General features: G+C 42.3%; 1 protein-coding gene across 3 annotated transcripts in view; it reads right to left on the minus strand.

Moving 5' to 3' along the window:
• Window positions 1-26093, minus strand: part of Stard9 (StAR related lipid transfer domain containing 9) — a 91475-nt gene that overhangs the window by 40514 nt on the left and 24868 nt on the right. For all 3 annotated transcript variants that reach the window (XM_055628656.1, XM_055628489.1, XM_055628579.1), the window contains 11 exons: window positions 18060-18176; window positions 16950-16982; window positions 16800-16861; window positions 14425-14537; window positions 8954-9023; window positions 6208-6280; window positions 4247-4314; window positions 2929-3026; window positions 2355-2564; window positions 2070-2167; window positions 463-540 (listed from right to left, as the gene is read on the minus strand). In XM_055628656.1, the coding sequence (XP_055484631.1) occupies window positions 463-540; window positions 2070-2167; window positions 2355-2564; window positions 2929-3026; window positions 4247-4314; window positions 6208-6280; window positions 8954-9023; window positions 14425-14537; window positions 16800-16861; window positions 16950-16982; window positions 18060-18176 (1020 nt within the window). The remainder of the gene's footprint in view (window positions 1-462; window positions 541-2069; window positions 2168-2354; window positions 2565-2928; window positions 3027-4246; window positions 4315-6207; window positions 6281-8953; window positions 9024-14424; window positions 14538-16799; window positions 16862-16949; window positions 16983-18059; window positions 18177-26093) is intronic.

Below are 26093 nucleotides of genomic sequence, written 5' to 3' on the forward strand. Positions count from 1 at the left end.
CATATGAGTACAAAGGAGAAGAATTGAAATAAATTCGTCTCTAGGACTCATTTCCCTTTATCTGTCTCCACAATGGGCAAGGGCCAACAAGGCAAATGTTTTCTACACAAAGATGATACAAAGAGAAGGTGTCCAGCTCATCTGAAGCTACACAGAGAAATCATGGGAATCCTTCTGCCTTTGTGCCATTGCTGTCAACTGAAAACATGAAGTACAGGGCCAGCCAGATGGCTTGGGAGACAGAAGCTCTTGCTGTGCATGAGTTCTGTCTCCAGAGTTCAAGGTGAAAGGAAAGAAATGACTCCCAAAAGTTGACCTCTGGCCTCTACAGGCATGTATGCACCAATATTCACACAAACAGGATAAAACTATAAAACCTGAAAACATGGAGTATGGCAGGCCCCAAGTTTTCAAGGGACAAGACCATCATTGGAATATAGTAGAGGATTGGCTGTCACATACCAGTTTAAAGCTCAGCAGCATGGCTTTCAGCCTCCCAATCTCCTCCCTGAGTTCTCGGATGAGCTTCACATTGGCATCCTGAAACACAGAGAACTCAGTCACCACTGGCTCATCCCAGGTTTATGAATCACTAGTCTGGAGAAATATGTTATTCTTAGGGAGCGATTTCTTAAAGTATAATCCCAGGACCTACAGTATCAGCCTCATCCAAGAACTTGCATCAAATGCAAATTCTGGCCCCAGAAAGCAATTCTGGGGTTCAATCATGTTTAACAAACTCTTCAGGTAATTCTTTTGTATATGAACTTTGAAAATCACCTTAGGGCAGGTCAGGGAATCTCACCAATTCTAATCCTCCTGTATGCTGACTAAATCTGACATGCCTAATCACACTACCTTTGAAAACATCCCGCTAGGTGAGTTAGGTATGTCTGTTGACCAGCTGTGGCCTCTGATCTGACACTTCATTGCATTTCCAAGAGATTAGTAACATTTGCAATGTTCTCATTATTTTTTGGATGACCATTTTTCTGAATTTTGAAAGTCAGCTTTCAAAACCACGAATCCCTCATTTCCATTTTAATCCAAAAGAGAAGTCAACTGCAATTTATATAATAAAACCCAGACACAAATCAGTATCAATTAAAAATAAAGTATCAAACAGAAGCTTCCAAATGGCCTTTCTTTGAGTGGCAATCATATACTGTGGATCTTAAGAGAAACGGTCTTAAAGAAACGAACGCCTAAAGAAAATTATTCATGAAAGTATTTGCTGAGAACTGTAGAGAGAGAAAGGCTTATCACTTGCAGAAGGCAGGTTGGATTGAAAACTGTGCTCGTTAGTTTTTGTCAACTTGACAGAGGCTAGAATCATCTGGGAAACTGCAAACTCAATTAAGAAAATGCCCCTCAGACTGAACTGTAGGCAAGCCTGCAGGGCACTTATGATTGATGGGGAGGGTCCAGCTGACTGTGCACAGTACCACTTCTGGGTAGGTGGTCTAGGTTGTTAAAAAAAAATCAAACTGAGTGAGCCACAGAGGGCAAGCCAGCAGGCAGAGTTGCTCCAGGTTCCTGCCTTGGCTCTCCTCAAAGATGGACTGTAGTCTGTATGATGTGATAACCCTTTTGTAGTGTTTTGAATGACATCCCCCACAAGTCTTAGGATTTAAATACTTGGTTTCCAGTTGATGGCTGTTTGGGAAAGATTAGAAGGTACAGCCTTGCTAGAGGAAATATGTTAGTATGGGTGGATTTTGAAATTTCAAAGCCATTTCTGGCTAGCTTTCTCTGCCTTCTGCATGAGACTGAGGTGAAAGCTCTCAGCTGCTGCTCTAGACATGTAACACCTGCTACCATCATAGACTTTAACCCTCTGGGACCATAAGCCCCAAATAAACTCTTTCTTCCGTAAGTTGCCTTGGTTGTGGTATTTTATCACAGCAACAGGAAAGTGATAGCTATACCTTTCCTCCCCAAGTTGCTTTTCTTCAATGTTTTATCACTGCAGTAGAGAAGCTAGCTATGACAAAAATAATGAGAAGCAGAGAAAACAATAAGGAGAACTTCAAAGTGTATCAGGCCAGGTGTTCCAGTGAAGGTCTTACCTCATTCACCTGTGGCTTGTTGATGATGTTTTTGGCATTGGATGCATATCTCATTGTACTCATGGTCTCACTGTAGCTGGTATGCGCAGGGGACACAGCTGAGGTAGAAGGATAAAGCTGAGAAATTCAACAGGCCCTTCCATCTCAGCTCTTGCTCATTCATCTTGCTGCTAATGCCCTCGCTCCATGAGACCCTCTTGAGGGACTGGGGGCTGTAAGCGACGAGTACTTTTTTCTAGGCACAATACTAGCTCCACACAGAAGCAGATGCAGCACCCCACTTACTGGCAACCATGATGGTTTTGGAGTTGCCTCCAAGGCTCTCCTTCAGTAGCCAGGTCAGGACAGAGTCCCGGTATGGGATGTAAGACGGCCTCCTTGCAGGTCCCCCTCCACTGCTGGTCCCAGACACGGTGCTAGGAATCCCACTGTCACTCCCACTGCTGGCTGCACTACTGAGGCTCTGGCAGCTGCTGAACACTTGTGAGTTCTGGGCTTAATAGATAAAAAAAAGAAAAGTAGAAAACAGAACAAATTATGAAGCAAATACTCTCAAAACAAGGATTACAGAACATAGACTGAGTATCATACTCCTTTCTGCACATGAAAGGAGGCTTTAAGTTTGAGCTTATATCAGACTTTGGACTTGGGATATGGACCATATTAACATGATTCTAGAATTATTGTCACTCCTATGCTAAAATCACCAGGTTTTTATACTCAAACCAAAAAGTAAACTTATAAAAAAAATAACCTTGCATGCATCTACCATATTTTGACAAAATGAAAATAGTATGAGTTATTGTCCAAAGTCTCCCTCCTCCCCACTCCAATCACCCTGAGTCCACCACCAAAATACCTAAAGTGGAGATTACAATTCCCAGAGTCACGAGGGACTTGTTGATATTGGCGCCTTCAGTAATCCGGTCCTTACAGTAACTTGGATCTGCCTTCTCACTGAAATAGACCAGTAAAAGTAAAAACAAAAGCAAACAGACACTATTCTGCTGTGCTGTTGGACCCATCATATAAAAGACCCCAGAATCAGTTTCCCTGGTTACTCTTTCCTGTGTCATTATCCTCAATACTTTCTCCTTTTTGGATACATAGAAAAGCAGACCCAGCATGCCACTTGCTGGCACCCATGGTGGTGGAGTTGCCCTCAAGGACCCCCCTCAGCAGCCAGGTCAGCACAGAGTCGGGTATGGGACGTAAGACTTCTTCCACACAGGCCGCCTATGTAAATCTTGGTGTTTGGTGGTTGCCACAGTACTTAGGCTAGATAATGCTCATCTACAGTATTGATGGTAACACAATCTCTCACAGGGAAAGACTTGCTTTAAATTAATATTTTACTGGTTTTTCAAATTTCCAAATTGAGAAACTTTGTTTCGTTATTATATACTTTCTTATAAAATTATCTTTAAATTTTTCTTCTTTCTGGATATATGTATTTGGCTATAGTATGAATAGAGTATGAATACTTCTAGTAATTCAGAGTGCATTATTTTTCAAAAATGTTTAAAATGGGCTGGAGAGATGGCTCAGCAGTTAGGAGCACTGGCTGCTCTTTCAGAGGACCCCAGCACCACATGGCAGCTCACAACTGTCTGTAACTCCAGAGGACTAAGCACTCTCTCAAAGACATACAAGCAAGCAAAAAAAAAAAAAAAAAATCTTTAAAAAGGTTTATAGTAATGTACAACAGCTACTGAAAAAGTGTACTAACTCAGTTCACTTCACCTTTTCCTCACCCACAAAATCACCTCCTTATTCCGACCTGAGGCATGGGCTATAGGAGGTTTCTTTCTTGGTTTTTATTTTGTTTGACTTTTTGAGACAGGGTTTCTCTGTGTAGCCTGTAGACCAGGCTGGCCTTAGAACTCAGAGGTTCCCTCTGCCTCTGCCTCCTAAGTGCTGAGATTAAAGGTGTGCTCTACCACCACCCAGTGTGCTTTGGGGGTTTTGAAAGGTCCCAATGGGAAGTTCAGAGTAAGAACCCAGGATATGGAGGAATTTCTCAGCTCCTGACTCACTGTAACTTTCAAGCTGGCATTCAAATTTTCTTCTTTTGTATCTCAAGATGATTAAAATGTTCAAACAAGGCAAAACCCAGGACCACACCTACCCCATGTAAAGAGAGCAATAATTTTCCTTGGCTTTGAAATCCCAATTACCTGCCTGCTAGGTCCACAAGGTTGATCTTGCTGGTGGTCTCCGAGAGGAGGTTGTTCTGTAGGACTGCCTAAGGACAAAGAATATTTAGAGCTGTCATTCAGAATGATTTGCTTCCATACCCCTTAAAACTGTCCTAACCAAGGTATGTTCTGAGTCAGATGAGCACTCACCATATTTGATCACCATCACTTTTAAAATCACCAGCACAGTTTATAGTGAGCAGGCAAATCTCCAGGAGGCCCTCTGCACAGTTTTCAGAGCTGCTGGGAGTGTAGTGCAATGTACCAAGCAAGCCAATCAAGGGGCTCTGACTGTCACCAGCAAAGAGCCACACAAGGTGATGATGGCCTTTGATCAGGTCTGTTATTCTGGCTGGTCACAGCATGTTAACTTCCTAGGGCAAGAACTTTACATGTTCTGTTCAGAAACACTTACCTACTACCAACAAAACTATTTCTCATTTTTTCTCTTACCCTAACTCAATGTGGGTTTGTTTTATAACTTTTTTTTTTTTTTTATAATTTGTTGTTGTTGTTTCCAGATAGGGCTGCTCTGTGTAGTTCTGGCTGTCCCGGAACTCACTCTGTAGACCAGGCTGGCCTCAAAATCTAGAGATCCACCCTGAGTGCTGGGATTAAAGGCATTTGCTACCATGCCTGGCTTGTTTTATAATTTTTTTAAAGATTTATTTTAGTTTTTAAATGTATATACATATATGTCTGTGGATGTGTGCATGTGAGTATAGGTACTAGAAGAGGCTGGAAGGTGTCAGATTCCCTGGAACTAGAGACACAAGTAGTTGTGCGCTGCCTGATGCTGGTGCTGGGAACAGAATTCAGATCTTTTACAAGAGAAGGGCACACTCTTCACTGCCGAGCCATCTTTCCAGCCCCTTTTATAAAACTTCAGTGCTGGGCCTTTATCACGAAAATAAAATTTTAGAACATTTCCCAAGACCCCCAATTTCTTTCAACTATGTTTATAGTCAACCTCTGCTCTCATCTCCAGCTCAAGTAACCACTCCCTATTCAATGCTTTATACAAATCTGCCTTTTGGGATATTTCCTAAAACTGGAATCATCTAGACTTTTCACTGGGCACAGTTTTGAGACTCAAATATGTTGAAGTGCTTTCTTAGTTAGGGTTTTATTGCTGTAAAGAGACACCATGACCATGGCAACTCTTATAAAGGAAATCTTTAATTGAGGCTGGCTTACAGTTTCAGAGGTTTAGTCCATTATCAACATGATAGTAATCGTGGCAGCATACAGGCAGATATGGTGCTGGAGAAGGAGCTGAGAGTTCTACATCTTGATCTGCAGGCAGCAGAAGAGGACTGTGCGCCACACTGGGCATGGCTTGACCATCGGAGACCTCAAAGCCCACCCCCAGAGTGACACACTTCCTCCAACAAGGCCACACCTCCTAATAGGGCCACTCCCGATGGCCAAGCATTCGTACCCATGAGTCTATTCAAACCATCACAGGCATATATCACCAGTTCATGTTTATGAAGTATTCCACTGTAGGGATAATCGTCGTGGTTACCTACGTACTTCACAAAAGACATTGGGGGTTTGCAGTTTTGAGCAATTACAAATACAGCTGCTATAAATATTTGGATAGAAGTCCTTTATGAATATGATTTCTGGTCTGTTTTTTAGTTACCTAAGAGTGAATGCTGCCTGGGTCATATGATTAGGTATTATCTAACTTTTCAAGAAACCACTGGTCTTTTCCAGAGTTGTGCCATTTTATACATGCAGTACAAAATTAGAGAACTCCAGCCTTGTCAATGTGTAGTGTAGAAAATCTTTAAAACTATATCCATGGCAGCCAGGTGGTGGTGGCACATGCCTTTAATCCTAGCACTCAGTAGACCAGAGAGAGACGAATACAAGAAAGTAATCACAAAGCACAAGAGGAGGGAGAAACCCTGCAGGGAGAAGGAACAGCCAACCTTTGTGTAGTGGATGGTGAAGATGGCATGGGATCTGCTGCTGGCCTCGTGAACGTGGGTGGCTGCTGTCATCCTGTGTGTACAAGGCCAGACAGTTAGTACAGGACTGTTCAAGCACTGGGGGAGCCACGGGAACATACGAATGTTGGAGCTGAGGTTGCTGAGATGGTTTAGTGAGTGAAGGCACCTGCTGTCAAGCCAGGCAGCCTGCAGTTCACAGCCGTCTGTAGCACCTGCCCCAGGGATCTGTCACCCTCTCTGGCCTCTGTGGGCATAGCACACATATGGTGTACATACATTCGTGCAAGACAACTGTACACATAAAAGTAAATAATTTTTTTAAAAAAGAAGTATTCCAAAGAAGGCAAAAGTAGTACTCTCAGTGCCGCTATCTGACAATAAAAGGGAGAATGGTTTCATACTAGCTAACATTAAAACAGTTTTGAAATTATAAAACCAAAAATCAAGAATAAAAATGAGAATACTTGGGTGTTATCAACCTGGAACAATAGGCCAAAGATAGGTCTATTTAAGTGAAGACAAGTGACTTGTACTGGGAATGGTGACTCACACCTGAAATCCCAGCACTTGAGAGAGGAAAGCAGCAGGACTGTGAGCTTGAGGCCACCCTGGACAGACCCTGCATCATTCAGAAACAAGGCTGGGGAGATGGCTCAGTGGGTAAAGTGAGCTTGGATCATCAGCACTGATGTAAAAAGCTAGGTGTGGTGGCCCATGTCTGTAACTCCAATACTGGGAGGTAGAGATAGAAAGCTCTCAGAGGGCTTGATAGGCAGCTGGTCTAGCCAATCAGTGAGCTCCAAATTCAGTGAAACACCCTTCCTCAAAACTAAGTTTGAAAGCAATAGAGAGATACCTAGCATTCATGTTTAAATGTACACGTATCCAAATAAGTAAATGAATAAAGGTTTTAAAAAACAAACCACACAGAAAAGGACAAGTGTGACTGGTATGTGTGTTGCAGAAGCCTCACACAGAGCTAACTATGAAGCAGAGAATGCTTCATCTAACAGCTTCAGAAAGCCTTTTGAACTGAGATTGAATTACACTGATGCCATGTTTAAATGAAGAGCTTACAGCTGCTCTTAGAAATGCAACCCAGTGATAATCCCTAAAGCCACCGAGTAGTGTCCCCTTTATCTAAATCTAGGTCACTGATCATCCAGTTTAAAACTATCTTACATTATTTCACTGACTTCTCTAAGGACCTAGAGGATAGAAAATCCAGGAGATGTTCCTATAACTCAAGCATGCAGAGGGTTAGCTGAATCTAACTTATATTTAGTTTGTTTGTTTGTTGTCACTGTGAATCAAACCTAGGGCTTGTGCTAGACAACCATTCTATCACTGAGTTACATTCCAGATCCTATTCCCTCAGATAGCCCAGGCTGGCCTCAAAGTATGTAGCTAAGGGCTTTGAACTTCTGACCCTACTTCTGTCTCCAAGTGTTGTGGTTGCAGCTGTGCATCATCAAGCCGGGTTTACACGGTGCTGACCTCATACCCAGAGCAAATGCTGCACTACACCTCACACTCACATTCCTTTTTTATTTCCAAAGTTTTTTTTTAGATTTACTAATTGCATGCATATGGATGTTTTGCCAGTATGTATATATGTGTACCACATATGTACCTCGTGCCTGAAAAGGTCCAAAGACGCTTCATATGCACTCGAAGGGGAGGCACAACTGCTTCAGCCTTTGCTGGGTGCTGGAAATTGAACCTGGATCCTTTCATATACTATACAGCATAGGCACGTCTCAAATTTACAGTCCTGCTTCAGGAAAACTTACTCATCCTGCCTCACCCTCTCCAGTTGCTGGCATTACAGGCAGGCAACACCATGCCCATCTGCCTCTTAGGGTTTTTGTTTTCGTTTTTTTGGTTTTGTTTTCTTGAGACAAGGTCTGTCTGTCTGTCTATCTATCTATCTATCTATCTATCTATCTATCTATCTATCTATCTATCTATCTATCTATGTCTCTCTTCCTTGGAGATGAGGATGCTTACCTTGTATTTTTAAGGCAAGTGCTGTACCACTGAGCTAAATCCCCAACCTCCAAGGTCTCTCTGTGTAGCCCTAGCTGCCCTGGAAGTTGCTATGTAGACCAGGCTAATCTCAAACTCACAGAGTTCCACCTGGTATGTGCCACCACACCCAGCTTGAATCCTAACTCTTAATGACTCAGAAGCTCAGCTTATCCTGAAAACCAGGCAGAAGTTTTTCTGAGAGAGTTCCATGAAATTCTGGGACTAGAATGTTGTTTAATTTTCTTCCTTTGTTTTTCAGTTAAAGGGCCTAGTATTGACAGGATAAAAATAAGACTATAACATTTTTTTTCCTCCCAGGGTAAAAAGCTTCCTTAGGCATTATATTAGTAATATTCTAAGAACTCACAGTAGCTGAAAACATGAAATGTTATCACAATGCACAGTAGCTCCTGAGGCACTTAAATTACTTCTCTAATTTCATACTCCCCTGATTTCATAACCTCATTTTATCCTATATAAACTGCCAAACTGAGAAGACAATACTACCCAATATTATTATGTCCAGAACAAATTCTATTTAGCAGTAAGTCTTTGTCATGTTCTTGTTCTGAAAAGGCCTTCTGGCTGTTAACTGCAGGAAAGTGCAGAGAGATCATTGTAAAGGTGGACAGGGAAACACAGGATTGCAAAAGGAGGCTGCAGAACCCCTGTGCCCATAACAAACCCATTTTACCTGTTTGCTATCCCCTCCTCCAGGAGCTGAATAACTTGCTGATAGTTGGTAACAACATGCTGAGACAGACCTGTTAAATAAAAGATAAAAGAAATCAAATGAAATTCATGGTAAACTAACCTTTTCCTGGATGTCTTCGCCATTCTTCTTATCACATTTATCTATTTTTTCTCCATATGAGTTTAAATGCAGGCACAACGTAGCACACGTGTGGAGTCAGAGGACAATTACAGGAGTTGCTTCTCTTCCTCCATCATATAGGATGCAGGAATTGAACTCAGGTCATCAGATGTGATGGCAAGAACCTCTAGACCCAATGAGCCATCTTAGCACTGAAGAGTTTAAGTTATCCTGAGTATAACTCCATTTTGAAATAAAGATCTTAACTGGGAACTGAATTCAGGCACTAGGAAATATCACAGAATGTGCACCTGGCAGAGAACAAAGTTAACTCTCCTAGCAACAGCCTTCAGGAAATAATACAGAATAAATGCTTCATACACAATAGAGACAAACTTCCTGGCAATAATCAAGGGGAATCGGTTGGAAATGGGGTGGGAAAATTCTCCCCAATGTTTCAGTTGTGGTTTAGAAAAATAGCCATTGTGATTATATGCCTTAGCCATTGTGATTGTGTGCCTCAGAAAAGTCACCCCACCCTGCTAAACTTCATCCAATTCTGTAAGGCCAAGGCTTGTGCCCCCCTGCTTGCTGCCATGGAAACCCCCTGATCACAGACTTTCCCTTTAAAAATCCTGTTCACTCAGAGCTCAGGGTCCCACTTCTCTACTGCTGCGTCAGTGAGACCTGGGTCCCAAGTTTGCTCACTCTCATAATAAAGCTCCCTTGCATTGAGTCGTCTCCTGGTGGTCTCTGAGGGTCCCGGAACCTGGCATTACAGCACCTCTAATTATTTGTTTCTTTGTTTAGTTATCTATTTATTTATCTATTTATTTATTTATTTATTTATCATTCTCATATCATATCACTTGATAAGCGAGAATGAGGGAACCTGACTAATAAGCTCACTCAGATAACAAATTAATAAGTATGTACTGAAACCTCTCATCAGGTGGTGTAATGGGTTCTAAAAATGACGTGTATTTTCCCAAAGATTATGGTTTGGGATCCATGTAGTGGCCATGCTCAGAACAACAACAAAAATTCCTCACAGCTTTATTGCAGAAGTTACATGAACTCTCCATCTCCTCATATGTTATCATTGGCCCTCACAAAATCCCTGATAGGAAGTTGGTATTTTCCCCACAAGCTCAGTTTGGCATAGAAAAATGTATAGTAAATATGTCCTTTTCCTTCACAGTTTACGCCAGGAAATTAAACTATACAACACGTTATAGACAAATGCTACAGCAGTAGGGGACAAACAAAAATGCTGAGTGAATTAGAGCAGTAGTCAGAGTGGGCTCTGTGGATGAAGGAAGGCTAGGATGAGCCATTACAGAATGGGAAGGCTTGAGATGGGTGGAAATTATCTTTATAGCTGGTATGGCCGAGCCTGTTACAGCCATGTACCTGTGCTAGAGAACCTCTGCAGTGTATCAGAGACTCCAAACAAGACAATGCCAAGGGTCTAGTGCTAAATAAATGTTTGGCAAAAGCCGACAACGTCGTTTGAATAGCAACCAGATTGCAGCAGGGCGGCTGCAATCAATTATCAGAGCGACTTTCCAGGGACAAAGAGACAGGGCTGCAGTCCACAGCACACCCAAACTGTCTGCCCACTTCAGTTTTTTGTTTTATTTTTTTAAAACAGGGTCTCACTCTAGTCCAGGATGCTCTTGAACTCAAGAAAATCCTCTTGCCTCAGCCTTCTGAGTGCAGAGATTATAGACATAATGCCTGCTTTGATTTTCGTTTCTTACAGAAAGAAACCCTAGAAGACAGGAACAAGTTGAGTTAGAAGAAAATAAACCTTTGCAAAGACTGTGGCTAAGCCTCAGTCTCAATCCCTTGACTGAAGTGTAATTTACTTCTTTAATTTTATTACAGTTTATTCACTTTGTAGCCCATCTGTAGCCTCTTCCCTCTTCCCCTCCCTCTCCTCCACCCATGCCCCTCCCCTAGCCCACTGATAGGGGAGGTCCTTCTCCCCTTCCCTCTGATCCTAGTCTATCAGGTCTCTTTAGGAGTGGCTGCATTGTCTTCCTCTGTGGCCTGATAAGGCTGCTACCCCCTCAGGGGTTGGTGATCAAAGAGCAGGCCATTCAGTTCATGTCAGAGACAGTCCCTATTCCCCTTACTAGGGAACCCACTTGGACACTGAGTACCATGGGCTACATTTATACAGGGATTCTAGGTTATCACTATGAATGGTCCTTGGTTAGAATTCAGTCTCAGAAAAGATCCCTGTGCCCAGATGTTTTGGTTCTGTTGCTCTCTTTGTGGAGTTCCTGTCCTCTCCAGGTCTTACTATTTCCCACTTCTTTCATAAGATTCCCTACACTCTGCCCAAAGTTTGGCTATAAGTCTCAGCATCTGCTTTGATATCCTGCAGAGTAGAGCCTTTCAGAGGCCCTCTGTGGTAGGCTCCTGTCCCGTTCCCTGTTTTCTCCCTCTTCTGATGTCCATCCGCTTTGCCTTTCTGAATGAGGTTTGAGTATCTTACCCAGAGACCTCCTTCTTGATTAACTTCTTTAGTATGTTCTTGATTAGCTTCTTTAGTATTAGATTTTAGTATGTTTATCCTATATTATATGCCTAATATCCACTTATGAGTATATACCCTCTGTGTCTTTCTGCTTCTGGAATACCTCACTCAGGATGATCTTTTCTAGTTCCCACCATTTACCTGCAAATTTCATGATTTCCTTGGTTTTAACTGCTGAGTAATATTCCATTGTATAGAATATTCCATTCTGTATTCATTCCTCAACTGAGGGGCATCTGGGTTGTTTCCAGATTCTGGCTATTACAAATAAAGGTGCTACAAACATGGTTGAATAAATGTCCTTGTTGTGTACTTGAGCATCTTTTGGATATATGCCTAGGTGTGGTATGGCTGGATCTTGAGGAAGCACTATTCCTAATCTGAGAAAGCACCAGATTGATTTCCAAAGTGGTTGTACAAGTTTACATTCCCACCAGCAATAGAGAAGGATTTCCTTTTCTCCACATCCTCTCCAGCAGGAGTTGTCACTTGAGTTTTTGATCTTAGCCATTCTGGTGGGTGTAAGATGAAATCTCAGGGTCATTTTGATTTGCATTTCCCTGATGACTAAGGATGTTGAGCATCTCTTTAAGTGTTTCTCTGCCATTCGATATTCCTTTGTTGACAATTCTGTTTAGCTCCATACCCCAGTTTTTAGTAGTTTACTTCTTAATCCCTCCTACTCATAGGAACTTAGTGTGAGAGAGATGCCAATTCCTAAGAAGAGGTTTACAAATGCTGTTCACCACAAAACTTATTAGCCAACCAGGCATACTTGTAGACCTGGGACTATAAATGAAAGATACTCAAGAAAGATGAAGACACTGGAGTTACTAGGCAGATTTAAAAGCAACTCTGCCTGGTATTTTCAAGGACTTAACAGACCAAATAGCAAAATTCCAGAGGAAACTGGAAAGAATCAACTGGAGGTGCACTGAGGTCTCCTGGCTGATTATGCAATGGAGGGAGGGCAGGTATAAAAACAGGAAGAAAATGTGGAGTTATCTAGCACTGATGTATTTATTTGACATGGAAAAGGAAAGTAAAGGGGGCATTTTTATAACTGTTTCCAGGCTGCCAGGGGGAGGAGACAATTGGTAGCAGAATTAGTGTATGCCACTGACCATCTACTAGCCATGCCCATACAGAAGAACTCTCATGTGTCTGTCCTTATCAGGATTTAAGTTAGCCATACAACTGTGAGGAATGTAACCCCGCTTATGAGTGTCTTGAAGAGGCACAGAGGCACTGTTCTGACTAATAGCCTAGCATGTAGACCTTAACACCTGCCAAAACGAGAACAAAGGCCTAATCCATCCAAGTCCAACTAAGTCATAGTTCTAAGAAAGTCACTAAATCTTTGCATTTTGGCTTCTGTAGTTTCTCTTCGGCTGACTGGTTTTGCTGAGGTGTGTTAACCCAAGACGTATTTGTTTTTTGTTTTTTGTTTTTTTTTCTGTGTGTGTGTGTGTGTGTGTGTGTGTGTGCTTAAAAGCCCACTCTGAGGACTGGATAGATGGCTCAGAGGTTAAGAGCACTGGCTACTCTTGCAGAGGTTCTGAGTTCAATTTCCAGCAACCACATTGTGGTTCACAACCATCTATAATGAGATCTGATACCCTCCTCTAGCATTCAGGCATACTTGCATATATACATACATACAGAATACTATATAATTAATAAATAAATAAACAAACAAACAAATAAATAATCTTTTTTTTTTTTCAGTTCACTCTGAGAAAGGTCCAGGACTGTACAACACCTAGTGCAGGTGCCCACTGGCTAACAAAGACTTTCTGTTTAGCCAGGCGCAGTGGCACACCCCTGTAATCCCAGCACTCAGGGAGGCAGAGGCAGGTGGATCTCTGTGAGTTCAAGGCCAGCCAGGTCTACAAAGAGGGTCCAGGACAGCCAAGGCTACATAGAGGAACCCTGTCTTGAAAAAACAAAGACTTTTATTGGCTTGAATCTGTGTTTAAGTGGTCTTCTCTGGTGGCTACACCTCACAACAAAAGGACACAACATTCCTCCTTAAAAGATCACCGCTATCCCTCCTAAGCAGCTGAGCCCAGCCTAATAAAGTAAAACAGAGATGGGACCAGCCCCAATGTTGGTGTTTGACTCTACTCATCTTCCCAGGACTGGGTCCTATGAGCCCTTCAGGCTCCACATCAATTGTTACTTGTCAGAAAAGCTTCTCTTGAGCACACACAGAGGTTCTGTTGCTACATGTTCCAGAAGTCTTTTTTTTTCTTTCCCTCTTTCTTCCTTTCCTTGTTTTTCTTTCTTCCTTTTTTCCTTTTTTCCTTTTTTCTTTCTTTCTTTCTTTCTTTCTTTCTTTCTTTCTTTCTTTCTTTCTTTCCTTTCTTTCCTTTCTGTTTTTGTTTTTTGTTTTGGAATCAGGATTTCTCTGTGTAGCCCTGGCCATCCTGGAACTTGCTCTGGAGACCAGGTTAGCCTTGAACTCATAGAGCTCATCTTGTTTTTATCCCCCAAGTGCTGGGTCTAAAGGTGTGTGCAACGACCACCCAGCTCCAGGGGTCTTTCCAATTGGTATATCCAACTACTTCTTTATAAATCTTTATTACAATGTGTAATTGTTTGTCTTATGACGCTTTCACCAGACTTTAAGCTTGTCTGTGAAGGCAGAGCCATGTCATGTCAGCTTATCAGCATACATCCAGTGTCAAGCCCAGTAGCCAGCACACAGAAAACCATCATTACACATGCTGAGTGGAGATCAGACATTAGAGCTTCCTGCACCTCAGGTGGCTCTTCAATTCCCAAGATCACAGGAGCTCACCTTGGACATAGGGTCCCATCTCTGGGTGCTCCCTGACCCTCAAGGTATAGGACTTATTATGATTGGATTGCTTCAAAAGATCTCTTACTCGTTCATTGTAGATTTCTAGGAAGCTAGAGATGTGGAAAAAAAGACAAGACAATTAGATTCTGGAGAAAGAAAGAAAAATGTTAAATTAAGAACCAAAGGGTCGGGTTGGGGATTTAGCTCAGTGGTAGCAAGTGCAAGGCCCTGGGTTTGGGCCTCAGCTCTGGGAAAAAAAAAAAAAAAGACAAAAAATAATCAAAGGGTCTTGGCTTCCTGTTCTGGCTCTGATAATCTTAGGACCTTAATCAATCCAGGGTTCCTCCTTAAGTGTCTTTCTACATGTGCACAGCAAGGTTTTGACCATTGGCTAACATTATATCCCAGTTTATAACATCAGTGCCAATTTGAGATTGTCTTTCAATGGGCATTTTACACAATCTGAATGACTTTCAAATGTGATCCTTCTATTATTTCTATTATTATTCTATTATTTCTGCTTGTTTTATAATGCTTATAGGGGACAGGGTGCACATGTGAGTGCTGGTGCCCTCAGAGGCCAAAATGAGTCAGATTCCCTGGACTAGATTTACAGGCAGCTGTTAACCATCAGGCATGAATGCTGAAAATCAGACTTGGGTCCTCTGCAAAAGCAGTATGCACTTGTGATTTGTTGGTGGCACTGTTTGGGGGAGGTGTAGGTGGTCGTGGTGCTTTGAATGAGAATGGCCCCATACACCATAGGCTCTTATGCTTTGTCCTTAGTCGGCAGAACTGTTTTCAGAGGATTAGGAGGTATAGCCTTGTTGGAGTGTCAGTGGGGGGAAGGTTTTAAAAGCCTACACTAGCCATCCCCAGCTGCTTGCTGAGCAAGATGTAAGCTCTCAGGTATTGCTATGAACACAGTTCCTGCCATGATGGTCACGAACTTAACTCCCTGGAACACAAATGCTTGCTCTTTAAAGTTAGTTTGGTCATGTGTCTTGTCACAGCAATTGAGAAGTAACTAACACAGTGGTGCAGCCTCGATGGAGGGTACGTGTCACTGGGGACAGGCTTTGAGATTAAAAATCCTCCTGACATTTCCTGCTAGTTTTCTTTGCTTCATGCTTATGGCTCAAGATGTGAGCGTGAACCAGCTCTCAGCTTCCCAGTCCTGCCGGACGTTGCCTGCGGTCTTCGCCATTATGGATTCTAACCCTGCGGAAGAACCACAGCCAAATAAACACTTTCTACATGTTGCCTTGGTCATAGTGTTTTATCACAGCGACAAGAAAAGTGACTAAGACAGTACTCTTAACCACCGAGCTATTTTCCAGCCCTTGTTTATTTTCTAAGATAGGGTCTCATGTAGTCTAGGCTTGCCTCAAACTTACTATGCAACCTAGGCCTGGAACTTCTGACATTCCTATCTTTAGCTCCTGTGTGCTAGGATTCTTTCTGCTCTTCGTGAGGGATCTCAAGGGCCACTGCTGAGCCATCAGAAGGAATTAAATACGAAGGTACTGTCTTGAGCCCTGCTGTCAGCTAGACAACTCTGATGTTTTACATACTGAACCCTAAACAAGATGTTATACTTTTTAGAGATCCATTTCAGCTTCAAAAAAACAAAATAGTTGCAATTCTTAACTGAAATCAATAATGACTATACATAACAGGAAGGGAAGGGGAGAAGGGAAGAAAGGAGGGAGAATACAAGGTTTAAAGAAAAACTAGTAAAGTCAAGTGGTGGTGGTACACGCCTTTGATCCCAGCACTCAAGGAGGCAAAGGCAGGAGGATCTCTGTGAGTTTGAGAGGAAAGAAAGAAAGAAAGAAAGAAAGAAAGAAAGAAAGAAAGAAAGAATCATATATCAATGTTTTTCTCACTGCAGCTTAGTGAAAACTATTTTGTCAGGCTATGGAGGATCATACCTACAACCACAACATTTGGGAGGATAAAACAGCAGGATAAAGAATCTGCAACTAGCCTAGGTTACATAGCTTGATGCTGTCCAACAAAACAAAACAAAACAGAAATCTTGGATCTAGCACTAGTCTGGAGAGTAGATTTGAAATCTACAGAAGGAGCCAACAAGGGTTAGGAAGGGAAATCCCAATAGCAAGAATGAAACTACAGGAAGTGAGGGAAAGTGCTCTGGAAAAGAATCTGCTTGCTGGTCTAGTCCAAGGGAGGGAATTACATTTTCTACAACTCAAAGGCTTAAGTGTATTTCCCATTTCCTGTACTGTATAATGTATCCTCTGCAGATTTCCTCCATCCCTCTGATGACTCTGGAAGTGAGAGAGGCTGAAAATGTGAAATCTGGAGTAGAAATGGGTCATTAAGGGGTCTGGAGCTCGAGCTCTTACCTTATTTTTATGCTATGTGAAGAAGGCAGTGAGGTACAGCAATCCTTCCTGATGAACAGAGCCTGCACAAATCAGAGGGTTAGACTTCACTGAAGGAAGCTGACACAGGAAACTTACTGCGGGAGTACATGATCAAAAGAAAATCTATACCTCACATATCCGCGGGGTCAGCCCAACAGAGGCCTGGATGACAGAAAAAGGGAAACATTACTGCTTACTCTGAGCAATGTCCACTTGCCCTCCTCTTACCTGAAAATACCTGGAAACCTAGAACCAACTCCTAAGCATAGAGGATGGGTGTGTGAGCTCTTCGTGATAGATAGCCTCTATAGAAGTATATAGAAGACTACAGGTGGGTAATGAGCACCCTCGGCAAAATCCTGTACAAAAATTCAAAGAAGCCAGGCTGGCTTCAAACTCACAGAGATCTGCCTGCCTCTGCTGGACTAACGGTGTGTTCTGCCACACATGGCATCAGATAGGGTATTCTTAAAGAATGCTATCCTTTTAATTTTATCTTTTGTTGTTGCTGTTGTTATTTGTTTTGAGACAGAGTCTTAGTGTGTATCCCTGGCTCACAGAGATCTGCCTGCCTCTACTCCCAAGTGTTGGGATTAAAGGTGTGTACCACCATGCCTGAAATTATCCCCCTCAATTTTCTGTGATTAAAAACAACTTGCAGGCTGCCTTTAACCCCAGCAGAGACAGATGGATCTCTATGAATTCAAGGCCACCCTGTTCTACAAAGCAAGTCCAGGACAATCAAGGACTATGTTACACAGAGAAACCCTATTTCAAGAATAAAACAGCAACAAAACACAACTTGCATTACACTCTATACGTGTTTAAAGGCTCCCAGTCCAGCTACTTCTCTTGCTTTCTTTTAACACACATAGCTTTTGAACTTGGACACAGCGTTCTCATCTCTGTATAGCACTGAGATTTAGTCTGGATTTATTCCCAACAAAGTATTAAGCTTCAAACAATAAACCTGGAAATAATATGCATATCCAGTAGGCCCAACAAGGACTCTTCGTCAAAGGGAATCATGAAATTCTGGTTCTGCAAGGTTTCACAAGGAGAGACTACAAACGTGTAGCATTTGGTTGAAGTGGTGAAATCCCATTGTTAACATAGAAGAGGGCCATTGACCTCATTCATGTTGACTACGGAGGTCACACTCTTTCTCACAGTGGTGAGGGCAGTGTGATAAGATGTGCTGGGCATTGGAAGACAGTTCACTCTAGTGTGAATACTCACTGGAGTTCCCAGCATGGTGTATGTCTTCCCAGAGCCTGTCTGCCCATAGGCAAAGAGGCATATGTTGTAGCCCTTGGCGGCTCCGGACAGTACTTCAGTCCCCAAGTCCTGGAACACCTGTAACAACAAGAGTAGAGAGCTTGTTTGTGGAACCCTGCTATTAAGGTTGAAGTTTGGCGGTTCTGGGTAGCCTCTGAGCTCAGTCTGTGATGATGGGCTCCCTTTTTTGGCAAGGTTCCCTCTTTGCCTGATCTAGGGAACCCCAAAAGCCCTAAGGATTATCACATAGCTCTCGGGGAAAATTACAGGCCAGATCCTTTCCTGATAGAAACCTGTTCAGCAAGCACCTGCGGATTCCTAGAGATGCCGACCTTATGCTAATAAGATGTCTTGGTGTCTTGGCTTTCCACCAGTGACCTTTAATTGTACCTGGAGATTCTCCCCCACCCATGGGGTGAGTAAGTAATGCATTTCTGTCTTATGATACGGTTGTTTTGTTACAGGTAGATTAAGTATCCCTGGCACCCCTAGTCCCATTGAATCAAACACAACCCAAGGTTTATAAGTCCTTGATTCACAAAATAAACTCTCTCACTCACTTCTCCACCATGACTTCCTGAGACTTGTCATTTATTCTGAAGAAGGGAGGACTCTCCTCCTCCCTGAAGATTCACCCCTGAACTCCGGGGGCTTGGTTGCTGGCCAGTCCAGCCATAACTGCCTCCTGGAGTCTTCCTGAACACTATGAGCTCAGTGTTGACTGCTGGCAAAGCACCCACCTGGCCTGGACCCACCTTCCAGCCCACCAGGCCTGAACTCAACAGACCTGCCTTCTGGCTCCCCAAGCTGACCATCTACACCCCTACCATTAAGACAGCATCTTACCCAAAGGGCTGTAACACTGTGGTATCACCATAGGCTTTTGATGACCTCTGGTCCCAGCAATCTCATTTTAAAAGAGCTAACCCAGTGGAAAACTCTTCACCTCCCCCAGATGGGCTTTGTTTGTTTGTTTGTTTGTTGATAGGGTTTCTCTGTGTAGTCCTGGCTGTCCTGGATTCACTTTTTAGACCTAGATGGCCTCAAACTCACAGAGGTCTGCTTGCCTCTACTTCCTATGTGCTGGGACTAAAGGCATGTGCCACCAGAGCTAGCTGAGCAGGAAGTATTCTTAAGGGACTGAGCTGCATCTCGCCCCAGTGTTCTGTAGTCTAATACAAAAATACAAAAGAATCTAAGGCAGGACAAAGATAAAAAGGCAAAAACCATACTCTTCCTTGTACATAGGGAAATGCTTACCATGGCTAATGGAATGACTACATTGAAACACTGCCCCAAGGTCTGAAGACCTCACCGGACAAGTTTAGCTTGGAAGTTAGAGAAAGTTGTCCCCAAGAATTTCTCTTCTGACTGCTCCTGATAGCTGGCAGCTTCTGCTGGACAATCACTTCAGTTTAGGTCAGGTTTTATGGCAAATTCAGAACCTCCCAGAAGTCCTCATGTAAAAACTGGACTTTGAAACTTTAACTGAACTCTGCTAGGCAGCATCTAAATGCTTGTGGCCACTAGTGATGGTCTTGGTGGGAAGCAGAACCCAGTTCTCTACCTTAGACCTCTTCACTTACTGTCTACTAGAACAATAACATATGAAATAAGGCTGCCAACCAAGGAGGCAAGTCCATTTGACTTTCCAAAAAAAGGCACAAGGCAAAGCAACAGCTGACAAATCCTCCAGGAGTACCAAGCACAATGGCAGAAGAGTCAAGGATGGTGCTCCTGTCAGCCTATTCTGTGCTGTGAATAGGGGGCCCCATTGCTTTCCTGATATTTATTTATTTGTTTGTTTGTTTATTTATGCAAGATTTCCCTGTGTAGCCTCGGCTGTCCTGGAACTTGCTTAGTAGACCAGGCTGCCCTCGAACTCACAGAGATCAGCCTGCTTCTCTCTCCCTCAGTGTTGAAATTACTGGCATGTGCCACCTTGCCTGGCCTTTCCTGATCATTATAAAATTAATTTATTTATTCACTTTACATCCCAATTGTATCCCCCTCCCTCCACTCTTCCTGGTTCCATTTTCCCTCCCTCCCCCCTCCCCTATTCCTCAGAAAAGAGGAGCCCACCCACCCCAGTTGATCAAGTCTCATCAGCACATCCTCTTCCCCTGTGGCCTAGCAAGGCAGTCCCAGCAGGGGGGAATGATCTTGATCATTTTTTTTCAACTTCCCTTTCAATTCTGTGACTCATTAGCTATCGTTCCAAATTGTAGTGTGGGTCTTATACTTCAAAACTGGGTAACCCTGGGCATGTTTTGTAAGTTTCAGTTTCTCTAGCTATGTAATGGATATTTGTATTAGTGTCACACCCACTGCTGCAGAGGCTGATGTCACACATGAAACATCATGTGTTTCCAAAAGGGGCAACCAAAAGAGAGGGGCCAAGTCATGACTACACTGTTCATATTTTAGCAGCTGCACTTACGCTTCTCGACAGTGAACTGTTTGCTTTTGTTTGCTTTTTTAATGCTTCCATCATCCAGGCAAATGGCCAAAGGAACCCGGGGGTGCAGTAAAAGACTTGAGAGTTACTTCCCATGATCTTTTGCAGCTCTTTCTAGTTACACTAACTCCACGTTAGCAAGGTTAAAAATTGGGTCTGACCAGGTAAAATTCCTGAGTCTGAAGAAGCAGCATATCTTTGCCGCAGTAGACCAGATGAGTTGACTACCATCCACTCACTAGCTGGAAAATCTTCCACGGAACTCCAACTTCCTAGGGCAGGAGGTGGGAACAGAGCCAGAGACAGCAAAGAGCCACATCTGAATCTAATCGTCATTTCTGCCTACAGTTTATGATCAGCAGGGCAGCATGAAGAGAGAAAACAAAAAGTGCCCAGGTTTTTATGCAAATGCATATAACTGCCTAAGTGTTTCCTAAAAGTATCTTTGAAGAAAGCACTTTGCCTGATGATAAATGATGTCAACAGGCATCTGGGTTCCTGCCAAGGATGGTAGAGACTGTTAAGATACAGTTTCTACTCCTCCAGAGCCATTAGACTTAGTTCATCAGATCCTGGAAAGCCCACAACCTTAGAAAGAAGAAAACAGGCAAATAATGCTTGTTCCACTCCACCCAAGTTAACACAATGAAGCAGATGGACACAGCTAACTGTGACATCAAATATAACCTAAAGGTTAAAATAAGTCACTGCACTGCAGTGTGCCACAGGCTGCAATTCAGGAGAAAAAGGCAACTTCCTTTACTTATTATCTAATTTATTGTTAAGAGTTCAAGTAGATATTATATAAAAATATTTTATATGCTATATAATATATAATATTCTACTTATATAGTATATATTATATAATATAGAATATATAATATATATGTGATATAATTATATTACATATAATATTATGTTATGTATTATTTAATATAATACATATCGTATAATATATAATATCTGTTATATATAATATATTATACCATATATATATTAAACCATCCATAGACTTTTTTTTGGCTGGTGGGCCAGAGTGTGTAAGAAAGCAGCCTGAGTACACCAAGAATACAAGCCAGGAAGCAGCCAGCACTCCCCCATGACTTCTGCATCAGCTCCTGCCTCCAGGTTCCTGCCCTGACAGTTCCTACCCTGACTTGCCTCAGTGATGAACTGTTACCTGCAAGTATTTGATGAAATAATTCCTTTCCTCCCCAAGATGGCTTTAGTCAATGGTGTTTAATCAAAGCAATAAAAACTCTGAGACAATTCCAATTTAGGAAGAGAAAGTATTAAAAATAAGTATCAAATATTAATTTCAAATATTGCTATCAAAAACTTTCTAGTAAAGAACTAAGAGGAACGTTTGAAGTCTTAAAAGACTTGGGTTTTAATGGAAATCTTTTCCTTTTTTTTTTTTTTTAATTTTCTGAGACAGGGCTTGTCTGCGTAGCACTGGCTCTCCTGGACATATTTTGTAGACCAGGCTGGCCTCAAACTCACAGAGATCCACCTGCCTCTGCCTCCTGAGTGTTGCGATTACAGGCATGTGCACCACCACTACCCGGCTCATGAGAATCTTTTTCTTTAAAAAGTAACCATATTTCGTAGCAAGAACCTTTAATCCAGAAAGTAATTCTAGACAATTGCTGGCACTTAATCATATGATTTCAATGATGCCAATAATTACTTAGAGGAATCTTAAGGGTCCCAGAACTACATCACAGAGACGGTGAGGTGAGGGTGATAAACCTATGCACACACTGACCAACCTTCAGATTTCTCTGTAGCATAGAAAAGCAGAGTTCAGAGTCTCTCTCGAGACTCTGAGGAGAGAATATTCGTGTAAGAGCTGTAACTCTGTGGGGCCTTAGTTGAGAAAAGAGCAACAACTTCACTCTTCCTCTAAAGAGCTGCACTGAGAGTTTAATAGACAAAAACACAGACTTGGAGATTTCTGTGTTTAAAAGCTGGCTCCCTGGTCAAATAACCTGAACTCAGTTTCCTCCCAGGTCAGGGCCTGGAGACAGGTCAGTGGTAAAGCGCCTTGCTTATCAAACTCTAGAACTACAAAAAATTATAATCATGCCTAACACAGGGTTAATACCATCATTCCAGCCCTGGCCCAAGTGCAGATCAAATAATGTCTCTGTTCCTTTAGAGCACATTTCCCCACAGGAAACAGGCTTCAGCCTCTATCTGCCTTTGGCAGATGAGTAAAGACTTCCTGTTTGTCTGGTTTTGAGATCAAGTTATACCCTAAGCTAAGTTACTACATATTGTACAAAACAGTGGCTTTTCAGGCTGATCACTGTCCTAGGAGACTCTACAAGCAGCTTTTTACTTCATTTTGAGGGTGAAGGAGGTTCTTGGGTGGACACAGAAACTATCCCATCTGTCAGCACCACTAATCCAGCATAGACTGATAAATGACTTATCCCTGGGAATACATGGGAGCCACCCAATATATTCATTGGGGAGAACTGAAACTGTGAGGGCACATTTCAAAGTCATATAAGAGAGCTGGGCAGTGATGGCACATGCCTTTGATTCAACATTCAGGAGGCAGAAACAGGTGGATCTCGAAATTCAAGGCCAGCCTGATCTATAGAGCAAGTTTCAGGGCAGCCAGGGCTGCCCTGAGAAACCCTGTCTCAAAACACCAAAACAGAAAAATAAAAATCATAAGGGAAACTGAACCCAAGAACTTACTAGACAGACAGACTACGGAAAGAGTGCGATTCGCTTGCCTGTACCCCATAAAGTAATAGATATCTAACATGATGGCATGACCCCATACTAACTTATCTTCTGATACCTGGCGTGTGTGTGTCATGAACTCAACTGCTGCTGCAGCCCACTCAGCTGCCTGTGGCGCCTATCTGGATCTGAACCTGAACCAGCTGCCCCCTTTCCTGCTGTTTTCTCCTCTGGGCTTGTTTCCTTTCATCTCTCAGCTACAGTATTACTGGTTTCCCTGTAACTTTATCACAGAATGCCATCTTTTACATACTGAGGCATTGGGGCCACTTCCAAACGGCTTAGGGGGGAAACTGTTTAAATGAACTATCTTCTCTGTATGTTTGTAAATGCCTTGATAATCCTATTTTAATAAAAGGACTGAGAGTATAGCTTGGTGGTAAGGGTACTTGCCTAGCGTATGCAAGACACTGGATCCAATCTCCTGAAGAGGTGTGAAGAAAACAACCAGAAAGCACACTGAGTTTGGGTTAAGTCCGGGTCACATGGCTATCAGTGTCACCACTTTTTATGTGGCCTAGTGTCAGTCAAACACTGTGTTTCCTTTTTCACCACTGGTAAAACAGGGATTATGAGAATAAGAACGCAAAGTTTACTTTCGGAATGGGATGAAGTCAGTTAGGAGGAAATAATGCATGAACCTGTATTCAAGCATAAGACAGTTCACAATCTTTTTGAGAGAGATGAAAAATGACAACGAAAAAACAAACATGTTCCTGAGGTAATAGGCATGCTGTACATTGCATCAACTGGAAGTGAGCTAGGCCAGCGATGCTCAAGCTAGAATCATTCACCAGAACGTCAACACAAACACTACTTAGAAAAGGAAGAAAAACCACAAGGAATAGATAGTGCAGCAACTTGGACCAGTAGCAGTGGAAACTGACCTTCTTCAGCTCACAAGAGCAAGAGAGAAAGAAATCACCAAAACCTGAGAGGAGGGAAGGAGGCAGGGTGCCAGCTTAAGAGAAGCTTGACTTAAAGACACCAGACTGGATAAACACAGAACCTGCACGGTCTGGGCTAGATCCTCTGCGTACACATGGCTGAATAGCTTGGTGTTCTTATGGGACTTTGGCCTGCTCTCGGGACCCTTTTCCTCCTACTGGGTTGCCTCGCCCAGCCTTGACATGAGGGTTTGTGCTAGTCTTATTGTAACTTGTTAAGGGTTTGTATCCCGGGGAAGCCTGCTTTTTTTTTTTTTTTTTTTTTTAAGGGAAACAGAGGAGGAGTGGATCTTGGAGAGAGAGGAGGTGAGGGAAGGGCCTTGAAACTCAGTAGGATTGTGTAATGGGGAAAAAAAAATGTCTAAGCTGTATGAACAACTGTGTTGCATTGTGAGAGATCAGCTGAATGGAACTTGGAAAAACCAAGTACAGCAGGAAATAGAACTCAAATGTTAGTACAAGCTAAGAATCATGTATATTTTCTTCTGCTAAGTGCACTGAATTCTTTCAATGACAAGGCAACTACATTTCAGGCACAAAACCATCTATAATGTAAGATAATTAGTACGGAAATGAAGAAATCACTGACAGATAACCCTTCAATCACAGAAAAATAAAAACTGAAATTATAAATGACCCAAAATGCAATGAAAATAACAACATATCAGTCAAATACAGGAAACACTGTAAATTACATAAGTCATGTAAATTATGGCTTTGTATACTCTAATTACAAAAAAAGCTTAAGTAATTTTAACCTATAGTCTTTATACAAAATTAAGAGAAATGGGGAGGGGAATAAGTTGAACTTAATTAGTAGACAAACTTTTATCCTCAAAGGAAAATTTTTGGAGATAAAGCAAATTTTGATCTGTACAACAACATGGATGAACCTTGAATACTAAGCAGAGAAATTTTTTTTTTCTTTTTCCTTATTGAGACAGGACCTCGGCATGTAGCTCAGTCTAGCCTCAACTTTACAGAGATCCACTTACCTCTGCATCCCCAGTGCTGGAATTAAATGCATGCACCACCAGGCCCAGAGAAAGACAAAACAAAACAACAACAAAACCCGCTCCTTACAACTCGTGAGACTCGGGTCATTCTTTCCACCTCTAGATCTTGAGGAATCACTCAGGTTGGTAGGCTAGGTGTCAAGTGCCTTAACCTGCTGGGCCATCTCACCAGAGAGAAAAAAAAAAATCGCTGTACCAATTTTGTATTTATGATATCTGGAAAATACAAAACTCTAGGAATAAAAAACTGACAGGAGCTGAAATGAGGGGAAAATGTGAATACACAGGGAACAGAACTAGAGAGTAACCTGAGGGTGAAGGTTTAAATCACCTATGAGGGTGATTTAAAAAGCCTGTTTGAGGTAGAATGGTTCCCTAGCATTTCAAGGTTTTAAGGTACAACACTAGAAAAAAAAAATCACACATACAGACAGACAGACACACACACACGTACATGCAGAGAAAATGAGAGAGACACATACACATACAGAGAGAGAGAGAGAATACTGGCTAGGGAAAGATGACTCAGGAGTTAAGAATGCATACTGCTCTTGCAGAGTAACCAAGTTTGGTTTCCAGGACCCATATCAGCTGGCTCACAATTGCCTATAACTCTAGTTCCAGGGAGCTCTGACACCTTTGGCCTCTGGGGCACCTGCATTTACAGGCATATAAATATATGTATAAAATTTTTTTAGACTTATTTTATGTGTATTTTGCCTGCATGTATGTATAGGTACTGTGTGCATGCCTGATACACACAGAGGTCAGAAGAAGCCAGCAAGTGCTCTTAACAGCTGAGGCATCTTCCCTG

This window comes from Psammomys obesus, unplaced genomic scaffold, assembly GCF_907164565.1.
Source record: "Psammomys obesus unplaced genomic scaffold, mPsaObe1.curated_primary_1811, whole genome shotgun sequence".
Classification (NCBI taxonomy): domain Eukaryota; kingdom Metazoa; phylum Chordata; class Mammalia; order Rodentia; family Muridae; genus Psammomys; species Psammomys obesus.